Consider the following 21,024-nt stretch of genomic DNA (forward strand, 5'->3'; position numbering starts at 1 on the left):
ATGTTGATATGCATCTTCGTGAGTAGGTAATGTATTTGGGTTAACTCTGGTTGTGGTACCTACAATTAAACAAAAAATAGAAATGGCACGATCAATTTAATCAAATTAATACTTGAGTCAGACCATGTAAAAAGTCAGATTAACAGAAGAGTATGTATGAGACGATGCATACATGTGAATGAAGCAAGGAATGTGCGCCGAGATAGACTTGGGTGGGAGTCTATTCTCTCTGCCTACCCCTGGGGGGAAAACGTCGTAATGTTAGCTTAACTTAGTTACACAAAATAATGATGATTGTAAGACCGCGAATCCTTGATTTAAGACACATGCCAACCTTTTTCCAGCTGTCATCGGTTGCTAACAACAATAATGCGTTGCTAAGGAAATAATACCAAATCAAATTCATACAAAAATTGTATCACAATTTCACACAAAATAACCTTCAATTTTAAATAGTGTTGTTAATATGAGTGGTTTATTTATGTTCGTAATCGTGAAGTTTACAAAATCACTGAGAAAACCCGAATCTAGCTACTCAACCACCAACGTCAATTGATACGAATTTGCATAATTTTGTGGTTTTACTGTCATGTTTTAACTATCAAGTGTTATTATTATGAGTTGATTTGAGAATGGCAAGTTTAGCATCTTGCCAATGGAATCATGACTTTTCTAAATTGGCTAGAGACTCTGGTTTTGCATTCAAAACACACAATTCTAGTGTTGTTATCAACTGGAATGATTTAAGTGAGTATCTTATTAAAATAATATGCAATGAAGAGAAAAAAAATAATCAGTTAACAGAATTTGAACGCAAAATCTCGTGACCAATGACGGCTTGTACTCACTAAAATGGGTTGTGCATTAAAAACATTGAATAAACTTGTCGAATTCCGCTGCATGCTCTTTAAAAGAACAACACTTGATTTCAACTTAAATATCTAATGGAGATAACTTATTAAGTCGGTGGTTTAAGTAAACATGCACAAAAAAAGGTTTTTAGGGTGTTAGTTTGGGTTATTTTAATAATTTATGCGTATTCCCTAACCTTCAATACTAACTTTGATTGAAAAAAATGGAACTTTAATATATCTTTTACCAGTGCAGCTTACCAATACATCTTTTACTTTTGTGAAGCGGAATTCGACAAGAATATCAAACATTGTTATGCGAACTGTAAACTTAAGTGGTGCCATCTCAGCGCGACAAATAAATGTATTGTTTTTCAGGGTATTTCCGACTCGCCGTAGAGTTCTGACGCATTAATGAGTGTCGCTCATGTTTCGGAGAAATTTCATTATAATAGTCAACATCCAAACTTTGCGGATGTAGATAATTGATGTTTCCAGGCGATATTTCTCAGTTAGCAAGATGGAATCCGCGTACACCGCGTGTTTTATGTCACGTGATACAAAGAACAAAAATTCGGGCCGGTTGGATTTAACTTAATATTTTCATATTGCTTTGATTTTTGGTGGTAATTATTATTTTTAGACTGACTGAAATGTAGGTAGTTCTTAGCATTAGCCGCAATTTATTGTACCCCCCACTTCAATCATCTTGATGAACCAGGTACCTCCATTCCTCACGGTACATGTATATGATTTTGTTTGAAAAATATTTTGGTAAAAGGTTCGAGTTCAAGGTCAGTTTTGTTTCACTGTTAGCTAATTTAGTTAATTTAACATTTTAGTTACTTAGCATATTTTCGTACGGCTAAAAGAGTCGACTCAAATAAACGATGGCTTAATTGAACAGGAGCATAGCAGCGTATGAGCAATGAGAATACTGTGCTTGCCCGATATGGCTCCCAGCTTCCAGCTTATGAATGATCGTACGACTGTTGGTACAGATAGGCCGCCTCATACCACGAGAAAAATAAGATGCTAGGTAGTTAGTCGGTACATAATATGTCCAAGTTCAGATGTTGGACTGTCAGACACCTTCACGTCTCAGAGTAAATAATAGCATGTAATACTTGAATAATTTTAAAAGCTCTATTTTTCTAAAATATCTCCTGATAAGAGAGAGTTACCGTTGAATAGAGCCGTGGTACGGTTTACCGGGAGTCTTGCGAATATGGCTCATCAAAAAGAGCTACCTCAATTGTGCGGCTATCTCATAAACGACTCATCGGTATTTCAAAGTATCTTAGGATACACTGTAGAAAGACAGTTGACAGCTTATTTTGGATACAGAACTCTTCCAAAGTGGATAGATTAGTGTTCCTTTCTCTCCATTGAATCCTGAACATTTTTCAATTGATTATTTTTTTATTTTATTTTATTGCCGGTAACCCGGTCTTTATCGACATCAATGGTTATTTACAAATCAGGTGCGCTACCCGACTCACTAGACAATATTTGTTCTCACCCGGGTAGCAGTATCATTACATATATTTTGTAAACAAATCAGGGCTTAATAAAAAATACAAAAGAATACACAAAATAATCTAGATATAAAATAATTGAACAATCTTTAGTGTGAAAGTTCTTATTGAAATGGAGTACCCTATAAAAACCTATCATATGTATAGAGTAAAGTTGTGTTTAAAAATAAAAATAAGTAAGAAAAATACTTTGGCAATTGCATTTACAACATTAGTAACAGTATAATAGTCTGTGTATGAGGCAAAGAAATTTGAGTTTCTGTAAATCTCAAAGACACTGCCACAGAGCTCACCACTACAGGATAATATCAGAAAGTGGCGATTTCGGTTCTATTGAAGGATGAGGAATTGACCTTAACCTTCAAATCAACAATTCTGATTCCTTCTATTTAAGATGAAGAATTGTCAACTTTAAAATTAACGACTTAAGGAATGATTCCAGTTCTACTTAAGCATAAGGAATTGTCCTTAACGACTTAAGGGACATTTCCGGTTCTACTTAAGATGATGAATTGTCCTTAACTTTAAAATTAACGACTTAACCTTTCCTCATCTGTGGTGTGTATTTACTACACATTGCTTCTGATAACTTTAATAACTCTATAAATATAATAAATTCTGGGTTCAGATTTTAGGTATTCCTCCGTTATACATTTATGCACTGAATTAAAAAATAATATTTTATATAGTTTTCAAATTCGATTAAAAATCAGAGATTTTTCGTTTTTTAGATCAGGAACAAATACACCAATACAATCAACCGTGTGACACTGCTATGCAAAGAGTGTGCGAGGAAATGACACGCTATTTATGTATTTATTGTTTTTGTGTTTAATTCGTAGAACTCCATTTAATTTTTTTATAAATTTAATTTAGATTAAATTTGATAATATTATTATTAAGTTCTGCAAGTGTTTTAGTTTTTTATTATTGTGACAGCTTGAAAATGGCCTTGTAAGCCGAAACAGCTGTCACAATATTGTGACAGCTGTTTCGGCTTACAAGGCCATTTTCAAGCTGTCACAATAATAAAAAACTAAAACACTTGCAGAACTTAATAATAATATTATCAAATTTAATCTAAATTAAATTTATAAAAAAAAAAAAAAAAACGCTATTTATGTCCCGCTTTAGTTCACTATGCGGGAACATGAGAAATCCACACTTCCGCAGTTGTATTTTGATTTGGATCATCGATACCTACGACCGCATAGCTGTGTGTGTGCAGTCTAGCGCCTGTTGTGCCAGCTGGCCGTTAATCGGTCGCGGACCGTCGTTAGATGTGGACCCCTCGCACGTTTTTTTAGAATTTGCCGATGGTTTTTTCATGTTTTCAGCAATTAAATTACAATTATTATCACTTTTGATATAAAATATAATAAACATAAGCGATTAGCTATGAATATTTATATTTTTCCAATATTAAATTGCTTATTTAGAGATGTGTATTGACTACACAGCACCGGAACGCGTGGATTTTTTTAGTACACTAAGGAAAAGGTTAAGGAATGATTCCAGTTCTTCTTTAGGATCAGGAATTGTCCTTAACCTCAAAATTAACGACTTTTTCGTTAACTGCGATTCCAGTTCTCTCGGATGACAGCGAAAAAGTCGTTAACTTTAAGGTTAAGGACAATTCCTTATCCTTAATTAGAGTCGGAATCGCCCCTGAGGTCTAGTTAAATTATGTAAGTAAATAACGATTGTTTATTTTCTAGGAGTGATTGACATTGACCGGGTTGTACAAGAGAGGGATTTCAGAACAATAGATGACCATTTGTACCAGGTAAACTAATTATTGTGTGACAGATTAATCAACCATTAACAGTACTTACAAGATTTTTTATTTTAACATTTGGGAAGATCATTGACATAAATACAAACACGAATTATGTTCATAAAAATACATAGTACATTCCAGTTCCTAGAAGCAAAGCGAAATAACAAAACGCATAAGAAAAAAATAGCCATTAACGATGCGTGAATAGATGAAATATCTACATAGAACAGTCTGCCTAGCACGCAACGGAATGCATTAGAAAGGAATAGCCATTCTAAGAATATGTGTATACGGGTGAAACAGCTATATTATTATGAACGCCCGTCGTTGACATGTAACAAAAATCTATGCGAATAAATGTTTTTATTGAAATTATAAGTGGTTTTCGAGCACATACGAATGGAAAGAAATTCCATCAGATTTGGTTTTTGCCTGAGAATGATTTGTGCACCTTTCAAAAGCACAGGAAGGCATTTTTTTCACAAAAATGAGCCTAGTGCGGCGTGTTCGTGGCAGCAACGAACTTATTTGCGATACTAAACGCAGTAAATGAATTATGTACACTGGACATAGTTCAGTGAAACCACGCGCGTTGTTTCTCTAACCTATCTTCTCTTTTAATTCATCTAAGGGAAAGATAGGTACTTATACAAAAAAAAAGTTTGAAGGTTATTTAAAGAGTGATTAAATGATTGGGGATCTGGTAGTGAGACAAGTGAAAGATAATGGTCGTTGTGTTACAGCGTTTATTTGGGGTGAGTCAGTAGCTCAGTTGTGAGATGACTCCGGACCGATGGCGATGATATCAGGTGTAAGCGGCGATGAGGGCGCTGGAGTGGTCGAGGCGGTAGTCAGTGGGTCGACACCTCGTTTGTGGAGACCGGACTCGTGGATGTGTTTAGCACTGGAGATGACGTAGCGTCTTCCGGGTACTAGACCGGCGAAGGTGAAGCAGGGTCTAGGCGCGTGAGGAGCGCAGGCCAGGGATAATATCCGGGGCCAGGGCGCTGATGTAATCCCGAGGAGTCCATGATAATCCCTAGCCTCTCTTAAATGTCCATGTAAAGCCGGGCGTCGTAGGTAAGGTCCTGTAGCGGCGCGGTGGAGTAACGGCGGGACGCGACGCGGGGGCCGGCCAGTCGGTTGGCCGGCCGCCTCAGTAGGCAGCAAGCAGAATATTCAGACTTGTAGGTAGGTGCACCGAATACTAGCATCGCATCTAGAGAGTCCTAGCTACGATGCGTTTTGCATTGGCCAACATTCCCGAATATTCTAGTAGCATCGCTACAAATGTATCTAAGTACTATTTTAGAACTTTTATTCATAGCACCATGACAAGTGTGTCATGCAATACCGTGCTAGAACATCTGTTTTGACGCGTGGTATCTTATCATGTGGTGACGTGTCTGAAGTTTTCAATCACATATAAGCCATAGCAATTCAAGAGAAATGGAGAGTTATGCACTATATATTACATTAAAATTTAGACTGTCATCCCACTGGTCGGTAAGCAATGAGTGCTGTAAGACCCTGAGCAGAAAATTAAGTTCATTATAGTAAGGTAACGGTCTGCAGCGCATTTCAGTTATTTGGGTTTGCTCTAGCATATTTATGCATTCAGTTTTGTGCGGAGTCTATACAGGACCGGACACTCCAGCTGTGTTCATGTCATGCTACCATCATTTGATTTATTTCCCCAATGAAGAAATAATCGGTTGTTCAGTGGCTGAGTTAACAATTGCGTTGGGTTCCCACCCAAGCTGGCTAAATCCTCCATCATTGCAGTAGGCTTTTTCGTTTTATTTGTAACTCAGGAATGTTTGTTTTTTATTATAAAAAAAAAACCAATCTCGTGGCCAGGTACTGGAATGCCAGCTGGAGAAGGAGTTTGACGTGCGCATCCTGGATCGAGGGTTCGTAAAGCTGTTCCGTCTGGCGCAGCTCTCAGTGGAATATCTGCTGCACTGCCGAAGCCAACTGGACGTCACCGTGCCCCTGCTTAGGGGGCAGATTAAACAAATGGAGGAGGTTCACTTATACTTACTTCTTTTTATTATTATTAACTAAGTCTCAGGTATACATCATCGGGGCTAAAACCCTTGGAAAAGCTTGGCCCTCCAGTTCTTTCATTTTAAGTATTTTTGAATAGTTTATTAAATATAAACATAAGTAAGTAATTAAGTAGCAGAAGTAAAAAATAAAATTGAAAAAAGTAAGAATCTGTAATATAATATTCTTTATTCCTCTAACATTTTGGTAATATATATGTACATAAATTATTCATAAGTCAACTGGGCTTAAAACCAGGAATAATTTATTTATGTTTACATATTACTAATTATAACTTAATTTATTAATTGGTGTAGTTTTTTTGGTTTTCGGCAGCGCATTATAACGTTTCATTCATTTGTAGAATAAACTGTGCGTATTCTGCAATCATAAGCATAAAGGCAGTTGGAAAATTTCAATTATCACATTCTGATGTACTTTTTATCACAATAGGTTGATAAACATGGAAGGTCTCGTAAATTTGAATGTGACCATTGAAAATTTCCAGCTGCTGTTTGCTAATGACAGCAGTATTGGCTTTGTTCTTTTTAGCAGCGGGGTATTTTTTAACACCACGCTGCAATCCAATAGTAATAATAATAATAATAATAATTGGATAATTTGTAGAGCGCCGTTTTTGTGAAAAATCACCTCAAGGGCGCGTAAATATACATAAAGCTTTTAAATTTAGTTCTATATAGGAGGCCCTGAGGAAAAATCATTCCCTCAGGGCCTATGTCATCTTTTTGCTGTGTGGAGGCTCTTTTCAGGGAAAGAAAGGAGAGGAAGTTCTGGCCCACGCATTCGCCGCCTAGACCTAGATAAACCTCACCCCATAAACCCGGGCACCTCTGCTAAGTCACCAAACGAGACGGAACTGACAATTGATTGCAAATACTACTAGAGATCGCTTAATTAAGGTCAGGTCTCCCAACGTTCCTTCGTCCTGCAGGTTTATAAAATAGGAGACACTTCGTTGGCCGTCTTCCTTCCGTTCTTGCTTCATCTCCTGCCCAGCGTAGCCGTCCCAGTTTTATAAACCTTGTTATTGACAGTTTATGACTAAATGAAAATAGCCTAGACAGATTTACGCCATTGATTTAAAATGAATGGATTATTTTATTAGTGTTATTCAATTTATTTAACAATATATCTCTTATTGGTTTTAGCTATTAATGTAAAAAAAAACGTTTTGCGAAAATTTTAATCTATTAGTGTATTATTTACATATTTTGATTTTTGACCATTGACTAGGGATCGCCCAGTTAAACAGAATTATTAGTTATATTTTCATACGAAGCAGATACTTTGTGATGTAACATTATAAATTTAAAATTAAATATGTACAGCGCTAACTTTGTAAACACCACTCTCATTTTTTATACCTAATGCCGACCGGGTTTCGTACAAACGTTGCATCGTCAGGGCAGTACAGGGCCGGGGTGTTGTTTGGCTAAGGACCGGCCCTGGGGCAGTATATTACCCTACTAAACTAAAATCTACAAGTAACATGTGTTATAAATATATCATGTTTTTATTAAATGTGTGGTCATAGAGTCAGACCACATATTTAATAAAAATACAAGTGTCAGTTTACTGCATAAAAATGGATTAGAGATCGCACTAGATAACTTAGAAGTATTAGAGGTACAGAAAGCCAAAAACATTAATAGCAAAGTCATCACCAACTAAATAAACCCAAATGAAAGTCCGATGCTTGGTTGTTCCCTCTCTTCCCAATTTTTATACAATTAATGTTGTTAAATTTAAGTGTCATCAATGTATTTTTGTCATCAGGAAACAGACAATCTCAAAAAGCAGCTGCGATACAAAGAGGAAGAAATAAGACGGCTTCGCAACAAGACACGAAAGCAGCAGAAAACAATGGATTACGTTAAAAACAGCGATATCGCCAATCTCCTCAAACGGATGGCCATGAACGAGGGACAGGTCGGCATGTCCTCGATGGGTGACCAGGCCTTGAAATCATTCCACAAATGTCTGCATTGCGACAAAGTATTTCTAAATCAGTTTTACCAGCATTCACACATCGTTAGGAGGCATCCAAATCTTCCATCATTTGAGGGTTTTCTTCAAACCAACAGTATGAACAGTTCTCCATTGCATGAATCTAAATACAGACAAGAAACAGAAAGACTATTGCAAGAAATTAAAGAACTCAAGGATAGAGTTAATATCACAGAGAAACAATTACATGCCAAAGGGAATGATGCTGATAACAAAAACAATGACATTAAAGATAGTGATGTTCCCTCAAATAATAGTATTAAGAATACAGATAAAGTTTATACTGTGGAAGAGAATGCTGTAACTCTCGCAGTGTTCGAGGAGTGGAAGAAAGCGGAACAGTCAAAGTTCTTGGAGCAGCTCGAAGCACTGAAGAAGCAATTGGCTGATAGTGTCACTGTAGTGAAGGAGCGGGAGATTGCCAAGGAAACTGCAAAGGAAAATGAAGAGCTTGCGGCAATGACTAAGGCGATGAAACAACATGAGGCGGAGGTGATTACCCTGAAAGAGCAGTTGAAAGAAAAGGTTTTTAATCAATACTCTTACATACGCTTTAGTAATCATCAATTTAATCCTATTGCTCTATACAGGGTGTCCGGGGGTAAAGTGCGCTAACTTCGGGAGGTGATAAGTAAAAAATATATATATAACTTTTTTCGAAATACCAATATTAATTTTAAACAATTTTTAATCTAAAAACTATGTTAAAACATTGGAATTTTGGAAAAAGTCACTTTTAAATTTTTTACTTCTAAAATCATGAAAAATCACCCACCCGAAGTAAGTGCATTTTACCCTCCCGGACACCCTGCGGCAAACAACCACATTGAAATTTCCTGAAAATCTTCATACAAAAAATTGAATTTTCCAAAACATACAATAGTTTAATGTCGAACTCTTCAAACCCACTCAAAAGTAGTCGAATTTTTCAAACCATAATCTTCGTGTATCATAAATCTTAATCATTACATCAGCTTTCCATTCTTTCTGGTTCTCCGCATTACTAACATGGTCATACATGATTCTACCACACAAATGATCTCATATCGGCAACACGGAGTCTACTTCAATCCTACCTCTGCCGGTTCCATGCCGCACTGCCATACATTATAATATTATTCACAAGTTACCGGAAACTATTAATAAATATTAAAAATCTTATAAACATTTTTAATCATCATACATTATGTATGAGAGATCTAAGATATTACATAATATGCAGTAATACTTTGAACCGGTACAATAAAAAGTAAACATTATCAATGAATGATTCAATATCTCATAAGTAGGAAAAGAGCAAGTCATCAAGGAAATGGGTTACTTATCTAGTAGGCTTATTGATTCCTCAGGCCTCAGGCGTATTCTGTAAGAAGGTTGAAGTATTTCCGCTTTGCAATCAAATCCAAATAAATGGAATATTTCTGAATGTATTCGAAAATTGAAAACTGTTTAGGAAAGGTGATAAAATACGCTTTTGAATTTTAATAATAGAAATAGACATAACATTTTCGAAATATTAAAATTTTTAATACAAACATAAAAAAAATTAAAATGGCTCATTTTACTGATAATGAAAAAACATACATATTTTATTTGACAAATGTATAGCAAGCGTTAGAGTTACCTTAATTTTTTGTTGTTTCATATAAAAATAATTAATAATAAAATCTCATAAGTTTTTTTAAATTGCTGTTAGAATCTTTGATTTCATAAAGGTGCCCATTTTAATCGCTCCATGGTTACTTTCTAGATTTGAATATAAAGCATGGTGTTTTCTCTTTCTAACACCGTTTAGAAATAGATATATTTATGAAGACACTATCTAGATTGCGTTTAGTTCGGGTAGAATCTTGTAATCATACATAAAGGATTGTGTGGTTGAATAATAGATTGAACATAAAGAATTGTGTAGTAAAACCATGTTTGATCGCGTGAAAAACGTGGAGGTCCGCAAATAGTGCAAGGCTGATGTAAGCGTAATGAGTAGAATCAAGAAACGGAGGAATTGAACACACTACGGAGACATTACAGTTTCAACATTATCTAATAAATCTTTAGGTGTCTTCAGATTTAGCTGAACTGAAAAACAACTTAGAAGTTCAGGAAAAGCTGTGGCAGCAAAGGCTGCAGAAATCGGAAAACGACCACCGACTTACCGTGGAGGAACTGAAGAGCAGCTTGCTCACGAGTCTGACGGAGTCTCAGACGGCCCAGGAGCAGTACAGAAGCCGGATCGACACGTTAGAAAACAGTGCCAGGGAACAGAAGCGGATACTTGAGGACCAGTCGAGGAAGCTAAGTGTGGTGGGGACGTCCCCGTCGAGACAGGCAACGATGATGAACCCAATCAGGAAAACCACTTCTTTGGAAATGCAACGGAGATTGCGCGCGGCCGAAAGCCATGAGACCTTACCGCCTTATGATGAAGGTTTTTGGATTTATTTATTTATTATTTTTAATCCGTACACAGCACAAATCAGCTCAGACCGTGCGCGTCTCGAATTTATTTTTAATTAAAAAAAAATTAAAATTTAAGATACGGAACCAACCCATACTAAAATTAAAGTATTAATTTATGTTAACAATAGACAAAATATAAAAGTAAATAAGTGAGAGAGATATACTTATTGACTAAATGGCGAGAGAACCTCCCGGCCGCCGAGAATTTACTGGTCTTTATTTTTTCATACATAGATGAAGTAAAGACATTTATTTTTATTTTTATTTTTTTTTTATAGTGAATACCTCACAAGAGTCCCAACTGCTCCCGTCTGGAGCCAGTGAGACTATGGCATCCCCAATTGGGGGATGTTATGAGGCTGAAGGTAAGTGGGGAAGGGAAAGAGGAAGGTGGGGAAGTACCTGGCTATTCAGATCTAGTCACTAAACACGGCTAAAGCCATTTGGAGCAACGTTTCAATTCTGAATGGTGGTCTTACACCAGGGCGATACTGGTAGTATCTTCCACTCTGGAACGTGCCGCAAATATACTATATATTATTTTAATTAATTAATTGTGAAATAACACAAATTAATCAAATAAAATTTATTTGCGCACGCCGGGTTCGAACCCGCGACCTTCGGAATGGCAGTCCAATGCGTTACCACTGGACTATGCCGGCCGTCTAGATGAAGTAAAGACATTTCTTCTTGAATATTTCAACAGATGTCAATTGAATAAAGAATAAGCCACATTTTAAACCCGGGTTGAGTATCATTTGAAATCTTAACCTGAAAGTTAGTGATGGTTGGAAGAGATGGTTTTTCAGTATCTCTTCATTATCACCTGTCATCCGAGACTATTACATTGTGTTAATACAATCTATTGACTATTATTACATAATCCCAATATCGCCAAAAGCAAAGACATAACACTTAGTTTGTGGACGGGTAATCTTGAATAGTTTCAGATTAATCAAACATTTAAAAAATCTAATCTTTTCAGGTTCGTCAGAGGAAAGCTTTATCAAACCAAGACCATTTTTGACAGCTGAAAAGCCTCACAAAGTTAATACAAAAGATTTACGGATGAGAATCAAAAAGACAACGCCATTACCAGACAGCGATTCAGATGAAACGCCAATGGTCGAAGAAATAAACCCAAAGCTGCCAATAAATAATATTAGGAAAAAAGACTATTCGAAAATGACTGGTCAAAACTCTGGAACTTCTAGTGACAGCAGTTTAGAAAAGAGATATAAAATTTCCAGTCCTAAAGATACACCGAAAGAAAAATTACTAGGAACAAAAGATAATGCAGTTGAAATTAGCCCAGCTAAGAATATGAAGGGCAAGAGAAAAGGAGATGTTCGCGCTGCAAAAAATGAAGAGGTCAAAAACAGTGCTGTAAACTTGAGAGAAAAAGCACACAAGAAAAGTCGCCAGAAGGAAAAAAGTGATTTGGAAAATTCTGACGATTCTCTCAGCAATCCTGTGAACCGGTAATCTTTAATATAAAATTAATATATTTGGTGATCGTTATTTATCAATGCCCTTCAAAGACATTCTCAAACTGATTTTGGTGTCTTTTGGTAAAGCATTAAGGGGGTGACAGATTACGCTACAAGTTCTAAGTCTTTTATATAACTCCATATTGTTCGTCACACAATCCCATACAGACCTGTCATACCTAAAAATGCAATGATGTGCCGTGTTCTGCTAGCCAGGCTATATTTGCAAATTATGCGATTATTATAATTTACGGAACGCTGTAATTATTCGGCTGTCATCTGCCAAAGTGACAGATTGCATACAAAAAAATGAGGTTCCGCGGCAGTTCCCCAATTGATCTGACCCCCTCTCCTAAGATTATAGCGTAGTGTGTCACCCCAACAAATAATACGTATATACCACGCCCAAATTTAGCGCATAATATAGCGTAATGTATTAAAGAAATTATAAATTATAACTTGTATTGTCCCTGATTACATAGTTCATACTCGTTTATTATGTTATGTACTATAAACTTATTATTGTACTGCTTCACAACTTACCGATAACAATGTATAATGTAAAAGCCTTCTAGGCGTGAATAAATAAATAAATAGAAGAAAACACACCAATACATTACAGCAATAAAAATTGAGGTGGACTTTAGCAGTGTATTAGAAGCTTTGCTAACAATTGGACAGGTCAGGTGCGATACTTACAGCAGTTAACTGCCTTGCTCTCTTTCTGACAAAGCTATGCAAAGGGAGTAATGACACTAAACTGCGCTATATAAATGCTATGTTTAAAAGGTCTGTTCCCAGAGCTAGCGCGGTACAGGCGCAATTGAAGAAGTCCGCTCCAGGCGCCAGAGAGCCAAGGCGCTGATAATACTAAACACGTAATACAACCTTGAGGCTTATACTAACGCCAGGCGCCGTTTGGCTCAGGGCCGGCCCTGTCTGTATCGCAGGCAATAGGAACAAGGGAAATGGGGCGTTAACCATTATTATTATGAAATCGTGTGTCGCCAATATCGTTAACCCATACTACTGCAATCTGTTTCTACGTCCAGCGTTTCTAAAGCGGCGTCCCGCCTTTGTTTCTAACTACACACCAAACACATAACTTTCATTGCATAACCGCTTTGATCGCAACTGCAGGCTGAATTTTTATGTATTAAAATGGTCTGTACTATAATCCTTGAGGTTTAGAGTTGCTTTTTGTAAGTAAATAAAAAATTTAATGCTACTCTGCAATTTGGCTTTAAGCTAAATATATAATAGATAAAGATCTGTATGAGGTATCTCCAGAATGAAAACTAATATTTGAAAATCCCAATCATGGCATGATAGTGCAACATTTTAAATTATCATCGTTATCACATGCCTCTTGTGGCCACACATTTGGCTGTAAACTTTATTATCTTAATTATTGCTGTAATCATAATATAAAGTGAAATTATTATTGAAATCATACACAGTCTTTATAGATTAAAGATAATTACTGGTGTCGTTTACTTAGATGATAAAATTGCCAAAAAATATGGGATAACCAATAAAAGAAGATCACAACCTCTGGGGCAGAGTGGTAAAATCCTTGGCTTTGACTGTTCAAAATCCGGACTCCGCACAGAAAGCCCCGAGGAAAATAATTTCTCTTAGGCTCATGTCATCTTTGGGGATGCAGTGTGTAGAGTATTTTTGAGGAGAGTAAAGAGTATTGAAGAGACATATGTTGTAGGAGGGATAAAACAGAGAGGCCGGTAAATCATTCCACAATCGAGCTGTTGAACTCAAGAACTAATGATCACATATGACAAATGTCATCCGTGTACCGGTGTCGAAGGGATCAATGACGCAAGTTTCTCCGAGCATCTTCCATTGAAATATCAGTAGAACAATGACAGCATTCCCACCTTACGCCTGTACTCTAAGAATCCAATACATTTGTTAAGATAGGGTAATCTCTAGTGTACAAAGCTTGGCGCTCGAATTAGATGTACAAATACTGTCAAATTACAGAACTTAATTTTATGCTTTCAACCAGTGTTGCCAACTCAACTACTTCAAAATATGCTAGAGTGATGGGAAAATTATGCCAGAAATATGCTAAATTCCTTTAAAAAATGCCAAAAAAAGCCAACATAAATTTAACTTAGTATTTATTGAGAAATAGAGTGATGGGAATAATATGCCAGAAAAATGCTAAATTACTTTAAAAAATACAAAAAAAGCTAACATAAATTAAACTATCTTCTTCTTCTTCATTAACAGCAGCTGATGTGGAAGGCTGAGAGACGGAGTCGTAACTTTCTTTGGTCCCAATGCAGCGTAGTACTTCGTCAGGAACAGTGTAAGAATAACAGCACTTTCCTGCTCTCTTTAGGCCAAATCTCACGTACAAAATGGCATTCAGGGTTCTCACCGCCAAACGATTTCGGAGTTTTGTTTTCACCAGACTCATTTGGCTAAATACACGTTCAATGTCCGCATTTGAATGTGGCAATGTTAAAATGGACATTGCAAACTGACATAAATCACCGAAGGGGTTATTATTAGCTGCATCTTTATAATGCATGACTTCATTCCAAAACTCTACAGTGGAAGTCAAGGATTCCTATTTAATGTGAACTGTGTTTCTCCATTGAGACACCAGTTTTTCAATCGATATCATTTTTGTTAGTTAAAAAATTGTTTTTTATTATTTTCATGTTTATATATGCTAAAAGCATAATAGTTATGCTAAACATGGAGTAATTATGCCAAATTTAGCATATAATATGCTAACTTGGCAACACTGCTTTCAACCAGTAAAACTAGCAGTGGATATAGTAATTGTCGGATCATCGAACAGCAGATTACTGTAAGAGTACTGTCGTATTCTTGTGGCTTATTCCAGAGTGGTAGGTACTCTCGCTATCGCCTTAGTCAAAGACCACCATTCAAAATCAAAATGTTGCTTTCGATTCTGAATTTGCTCCCAACTTCCTTCAGCCTCACAACATAACCCAAATTATGAATGCCACAGTTCCACTGGCTCTGGGAAATTGGGACTCCTGTGCATTGTAATCTCAAAATTATGTTTTTGAAATTTAAAAAAAATATTGGCAAATGTAATTAAAAATTAACATGATTGTTTCAGGCCTTCCAGTGGTAAAAATCTTATGAAAGCAGTGAAAAGCGACTTGGCTCTTATTGTTGACAAGAGACTGGAACAACTTGGAGTTCCTTTAGATAAAAATGGCCTACCTGTAGAGGCATTTGAAAAGAACATGGCCGCCGTAGAACACAGACGCCATCTTGTGGCCAAAGTAAGTACTCATAAATATAAAAGCCCAGAATTTTCAATACTATCTATCATTTTCTGGAATTTAAACTGCACATTAAAATGAAATTATCTGCACAAATGTGCTTTCACTAAGGGGTACTTCACCACCGCTGTTAACTGTTGAGTAACTTCTTGTGATATCCTAGAGAGTAGTTTAAGAGGCTACCCATAGATGGCACATAGCTGTCGAAAATGCAGGGATTAAGTCTATAATAAATACTATTGTAAATTTAAGGTCGAGGCCCAGAATAATTACTACCGGCTGTGCCAGTTTGTTGTAACAAAACACTTATTTATTTGTGATCGACAACAATGAGCTCTGATGGCTTATTTAGCAGGCGGTAGGAGTTATGGTGGGCCTCGATTTTAACTCCCGCTGTGCCCATGTGATGCACAGGTGAGGCCTTAAAGAGGCGGCGATGTGTGAATGTGGTGCGGTGCAGACCACCGAACATTTGGTCAAGTAATGCCAGCTGTATTCATTCCCCGACGGGATTGATGGCGTCCACAGGGAGATACCTGAGGCCCTAGACTGGCTCACTGACCTAGATGTTACCCCCTGACCCCCCCACCATTCGAAAGAAGAATTAAGAGTTTTATTTCAAAACCTCGAGAAGAACTGCAAACAAGGTTCCTAAGTAAAAAGCCAGTAATGATAAGTTATGTTCCGTACTATAGGCAAATTTGAAAAGAAATTGATACATTACATTGTAGTGAAGTTTCCATTTCTGTTGAAATACAAATGAACAATTTTAGATCTTTTGTTTCTGACAATATTGTTAGACATGCCTAAATCCTAGAATTTATTTTTATTTTTATGTGACACCTCACAACGCCCCTGTCAGCGTTGTGAGGCGGGTTAAGGTAGGGTTTATTAATCTATTATAACTATGTCATATTTATCTTTTTTCCATAGAAACATGGCCAGTTTGACAAGATACGAAAAGGAATATCATTTGCCTTGGATGAAAGAGTCAAAGAAATCAAAACTAAAAAATCCCCCTCATCCGGTGGTTCCAACATCACCAAGTCTAATGCATCGCTCAATAAGATAGGATCTATCCTGAACAGCGTCAAGAACAAAGCTCTGGCCATCATGAAATCCAGAGAAAATCTAGCAGAGAACAGTAATAATGCAGAATCTTCAGCAAGGAGGAGAAGTTTATCAGAAATAATCGAGGCAACTTACAAAAGATCTCCCGTTAAGACAAATGTTTCACCAGCCAAAAGATCTGTCCTATCAGCTATGAATGATAAATTCAACCAAAAGAAACAGATGGAAGATGCCAAGAGCGCAGAAAGTATGAGAGTTTCTCTGTCGGAATCTTTCACAGAAACCGATACTTCGTCAGACGAAGACGTTACGAGCGACACGAGGCAAAATGTGACCAAAGTTGTGTCCCACGCACCTTCAAAATCATTGGAAACACTTCTCATTTCACCGATAAGAAGACCCGGTAAATCTACGAGCAATGAAGAGAATCTCAGTGTGATGTCGTCCACACCAACGAAAAGATTAGAGAGCGTGTCGAGCGCTCTCGAAAACATTTCAAACAATGAAAATGTTAATAGAATGTCGAAATCTGAAGATAATATTCCTAGTATGTATGCTGGAGCAACGAGTACATCGGACGAAAGCGATTTGGAAGAGAGACGCGGGGATTTCAGAAAGTCGGTGTCCGAGGAAAACGTACATAAGGTGACGTCCCAGAAAAGTGTACTTAAGAGCACTGTGTCGGCGGGTTCGCTGGCGAAAAAAAAGGTCATCTTTGATCTGGACGCCAACGAGATGAAGTCGGTCAGCGCCAGTCCCACAGTCAGCGCGGCCATCGAGGTAAAAGCCGTGGCCAACTGGGAGAACAGGGCCAGCGCCAACACGGACTCTGATAGCGAATGGGACATATCCAAGTAAGCTCAAATTCAAGTGATCCACAGATAATAGAAACAAGGGAGACGGGCCATGAACCATTATTAGTATGCAACCGCGCGTACAAAAATGTCGCCAACATTATTCAACCATACTACTGCTGCTCGCAACTGCTGTGCCCTGTCTTTGTTTCTACCTTTCTACACACTTAGCACTAAACTTTTATTGGCTCCGCCGCTAGTCAGTGCAGTTTTGTCCTAGTTCGGTGATAGTCGGCCTATTTCCGTGCCATATCTCTCTTTGTTTCTATTTCATCTATGAAGTGATCAAATCACGACAACTAATTTTAGACATAACTGTAAACTAGAAAATCTGAGACTGCAAAAACTCTCGAACGGTGAGCCTTGGCATCATGAAATATATGTACATTTTGCAGACAGTTAAATGAATATTTGAAAGCTCAATAGGTCTTTACGCAGACTGTAAACTGCTGTCATATTTTTACGGAATGTGAACTGAACTGAAATTTTTTTATGCCAGAGCTCACCATTAATGTTCAATATTACTACGGCACACAGATTTTCTGCTTATAGTTAAAATTTGCTTAGATACCTGCTTTCACTTTTGAAAACGATTTATTTGCAATGATTTTAAAACAATTAAAATATTAAATGGAATTTGTGCCTTTATTATTGACGGAATGCAATAGAAAAATATAACCTTTTTTTAATTTTCAGTGTGGAACCGGACCCCGACCAGCACAGTGTAACAGTCCACTCCAACCCTCCTGACGAAATCAAACTCAGCACACGTCAAAGTCCTAAAATCGCTGAAATCTCAAAAACAATTGGTGTTCAACTCGGTGCTAGAACGGACAAACCCCCCACCGGAGGCATTGAAGCCATGTTCCAAAACAAACTAACTCAACAACTCGCAAATTCAACTGAAGTCATGTTCCAAAACAATTTAACTCAGGAACTCAGAAATACAAGTTCACCAAAGAGAAATAGTGCAGGCAAAACTATTGCTAATGTTGCCGGTGCAAATATTGCTTCAACTAGCAGAGTAATTCAAAGTCAACCGATTGCGAAGCCAAGAACTGTTTTGAATAAAAGGAATGTATTGGATAGCGATCTGGAACTGTCAGATTGGAGCTTGGATGATTTGCTTCACGTCAAATAATAATCTAAAGTAATAAGTTAACCCCTAAATTTTGTCTCATAACTGTCGATATCAGTTAAATTCGCCATTATTGAACATATTTCAAATTAAAGTACTGTTCTTGAAAGCAGACGAAAGACTCTTTACGAATTATGATTCGACGTATGCAATTTAAAATTTGGAATGCAAACAAAGATAAAATATTAAAAATCGCTATTTCATAGAATTATTTTTAAATTTTTGGTAGCGTTTGCAGTAAATTTTTTAATGCAAACTGAAAGCGCGGTATTCTCTCTTTTTAACACTGTTTAAATCATATTTCTCACCGTAATACAAAATTAGATAGATAGAGCATAACTTTTATGAGACCGTGTCAGGCCGAGAGATATATCTCCCAAAAAGACTCTACGGTTGTTTGTCATCTGCGAAGAATATCTCCCGAAATTGCCCAAGATGTTAAAGATTATAAAAGAGAAAATAGGTTAAATTTAAAAAAAAAAAATAAGAACCATGTTAGACAGCTAAAATTCAAAGAAAGGGACGCTTAGATTGTTTGGGCATGTAGTTCGAATGAGCGAAGAAAGGAGTGTAAGGAGAATATATGATGCAAATGTGAATGGTAGCGGAAGTCGGGGACGTCCGAGGAAGACTTGGCATGATCAAGTGAATCAGATACTTGAGTCGGGCCATGTCAAGAGTCAGAATAATAGAAGAGTATGTATGAGACGATGTGTAAATGTGAATGAGGCAAGGAATGTGTGCCAAGACCGAGTTGTTTGGCGGTCCGTCCTCTCTGCCTGCCCCTGCGGAAAACGGCGTGATGGTTAGTTAAGTTAAACGCTTTGTTTACTATTAATGCAGACTTTTTAATCATAAAATCAACACACTTATTTACACAAGGGCTTTAAAATGCTTTTGATACATAAATTTTCATTCTATTACAAGTAATGGAGATTCATAAATAAACTGTACACTTTCTAAGTGTATTCTGTCAACATAAATATCGTTGCATGTAAATATTGTTGGCAATAAAGTCATTTATTTTATTGTGTAAATAATATTGAGAATTCATAATCTGCTCTTTCGTAAATGGTGCCAATTTAATTATTTTAGGAAAATATATTGTTTGCAAGTTTTGCTTTAAAATATTAAGATGAATTATTTGTTTCCGCCCGTATATATGCAATATGAATAAATAGTTTTATCCGTATTGAAACTTATTCTCGTCTGTATCGTTGATTCAATCCGATATTGTATTTGTACGCCTTTCTTGAAAGAATTAAATTTGTATACAGACTAAATTGTTTATTCATATTTTTTATGCAAACAAATAATTCATAACTTGCAAAAAGTATTTTTTCTAAAAAATAATTAAATTAGCGCCATCTGTGAAAGACCGAATTATTAATTCTTTTAAGAATACCCTTAATGATATGTATGCAAAAAAAATTATACAATATTTTCACATAATATTGCTAATAATAGGCATAAACTTTATATTATAAAACAAAACCATTTTTAAACAGCTGTAAAGTTATAAAATAAAATATATATAGATAGAAAATAACACTAACAAAAGATATTGATTGTGTTTTAAATATTTTATTTTTAACCCTTTGCACTCGAAAGATCTTTGTTATGTGCATACTGCCAAATCGTAGGTTTTTTTAAGAAAAATAAATCATTTGAATCTAAATACAAAAATTATTAAAAATATAAAAAACTTTTTTTTATTTTATTATTATTTTTTTTTTTTTGGTAAAACAGGTATGCAAGATATAAAATGGGCACAAAAAATTATTATTAGAAGCTTTCCGTATTTTTCGTATGATTTTTTTACATAACAATCCCCAATGTGAAGTTCAGGTTTGCTTTCGCAGGTTTCGCAATACAATTGTGTTTCTTTTCTTCCATCCTGAATTTTTCTATTGGAACATACTGCACAGTCCTTCTTAGTTCTCGAACGTAGAATGTGCAATTAATTTGTAAGTCGATCTTCTGTAGGGAGAGTAGTAGAGCGTCGTCCAAATCGAGTAATCTAATCGATAATCTCTTGTTACTAATTGATCGACCAATAATTTCCTTGCGTTAACAGAGGACAACCTAATAACAGCGGAATCAATACGGCGAATGAAATGAACGAAGCGCATCTACATGCACCAACTTGTCACGCATATAGAATTACAAAATTTTAATCTTTTTCATTTCGTTCATTTTGCGCTGCAGCTGTCAAAAATGATTCAAGTGGGATGGTACACACGTTGACTTACACTTGAATTTATGCATAAGAATGTGCGTGAATACTTAGCAAACCATTCAGCAATATGTACGACATGCACACAACTAATTCTTTCACAGATATATTATATATATATTTACTCTGATACTAAAACGATATATTGGATTTTAATGACTTCTCGATCACATTCCGTAACTAATTACTATTTAATTGTACTAATATGATGGGTTAAATTATATTGAAAAGTAAAAAAA

General features: G+C 36.3%; 1 protein-coding gene across 1 annotated transcript; it reads left to right on the forward strand.

The window, feature by feature from the left end:
* The first annotated feature begins 632 nt into the window (after window positions 1-632).
* On the forward strand, window positions 633-18,568 carry DZIP1 (DAZ interacting zinc finger protein 1). The gene is made up of 9 exons (XM_089647649.1): window positions 633-747; window positions 4,108-4,175; window positions 6,030-6,197; window positions 8,016-8,771; window positions 10,305-10,674; window positions 11,692-12,187; window positions 15,318-15,486; window positions 16,420-17,411; window positions 18,108-18,568. The coding sequence occupies exons 1-9, from the start codon at window positions 633-635 to the stop codon at window positions 18,550-18,552; spliced, it is 3,579 nt and encodes a 1,192-aa protein (XP_089503775.1). The 3' UTR covers window positions 18,553-18,568.
* The last annotated feature ends 2,456 nt before the right edge of the window (window positions 18,569-21,024 follow it).

Source organism: Hesperophylax consimilis, chromosome 26 (genome assembly GCF_061612785.1).
Source record: "Hesperophylax consimilis isolate HC1 chromosome 26, BYU_Hcon_1.0, whole genome shotgun sequence".
In the NCBI taxonomy this organism is placed as follows: domain Eukaryota; kingdom Metazoa; phylum Arthropoda; class Insecta; order Trichoptera; family Limnephilidae; genus Hesperophylax; species Hesperophylax consimilis.

What these genes read in the sequence shown, in the direction of transcription:
- DZIP1 (XM_089647649.1), top strand. Translation starts at nt 633, where the DNA reads ATGGCAAGTTTAGCATCTTGCCAATGGAATCATGACTTTTCTAAATTG. An exon ending in TAGATGACCATTTGTACCAG is followed by an intron (nt 4,176 to 6,029) that starts GTAAACTAATTA and finishes TCTCGTGGCCAG; the next exon opens with GTACTGGAATGCCAGCTGGA. An exon ending in CTTACCGCCTTATGATGAAG is followed by an intron (nt 10,675 to 11,691) that starts GTTTTTGGATTT and finishes TAATCTTTTCAG; the next exon opens with GTTCGTCAGAGGAAAGCTTT.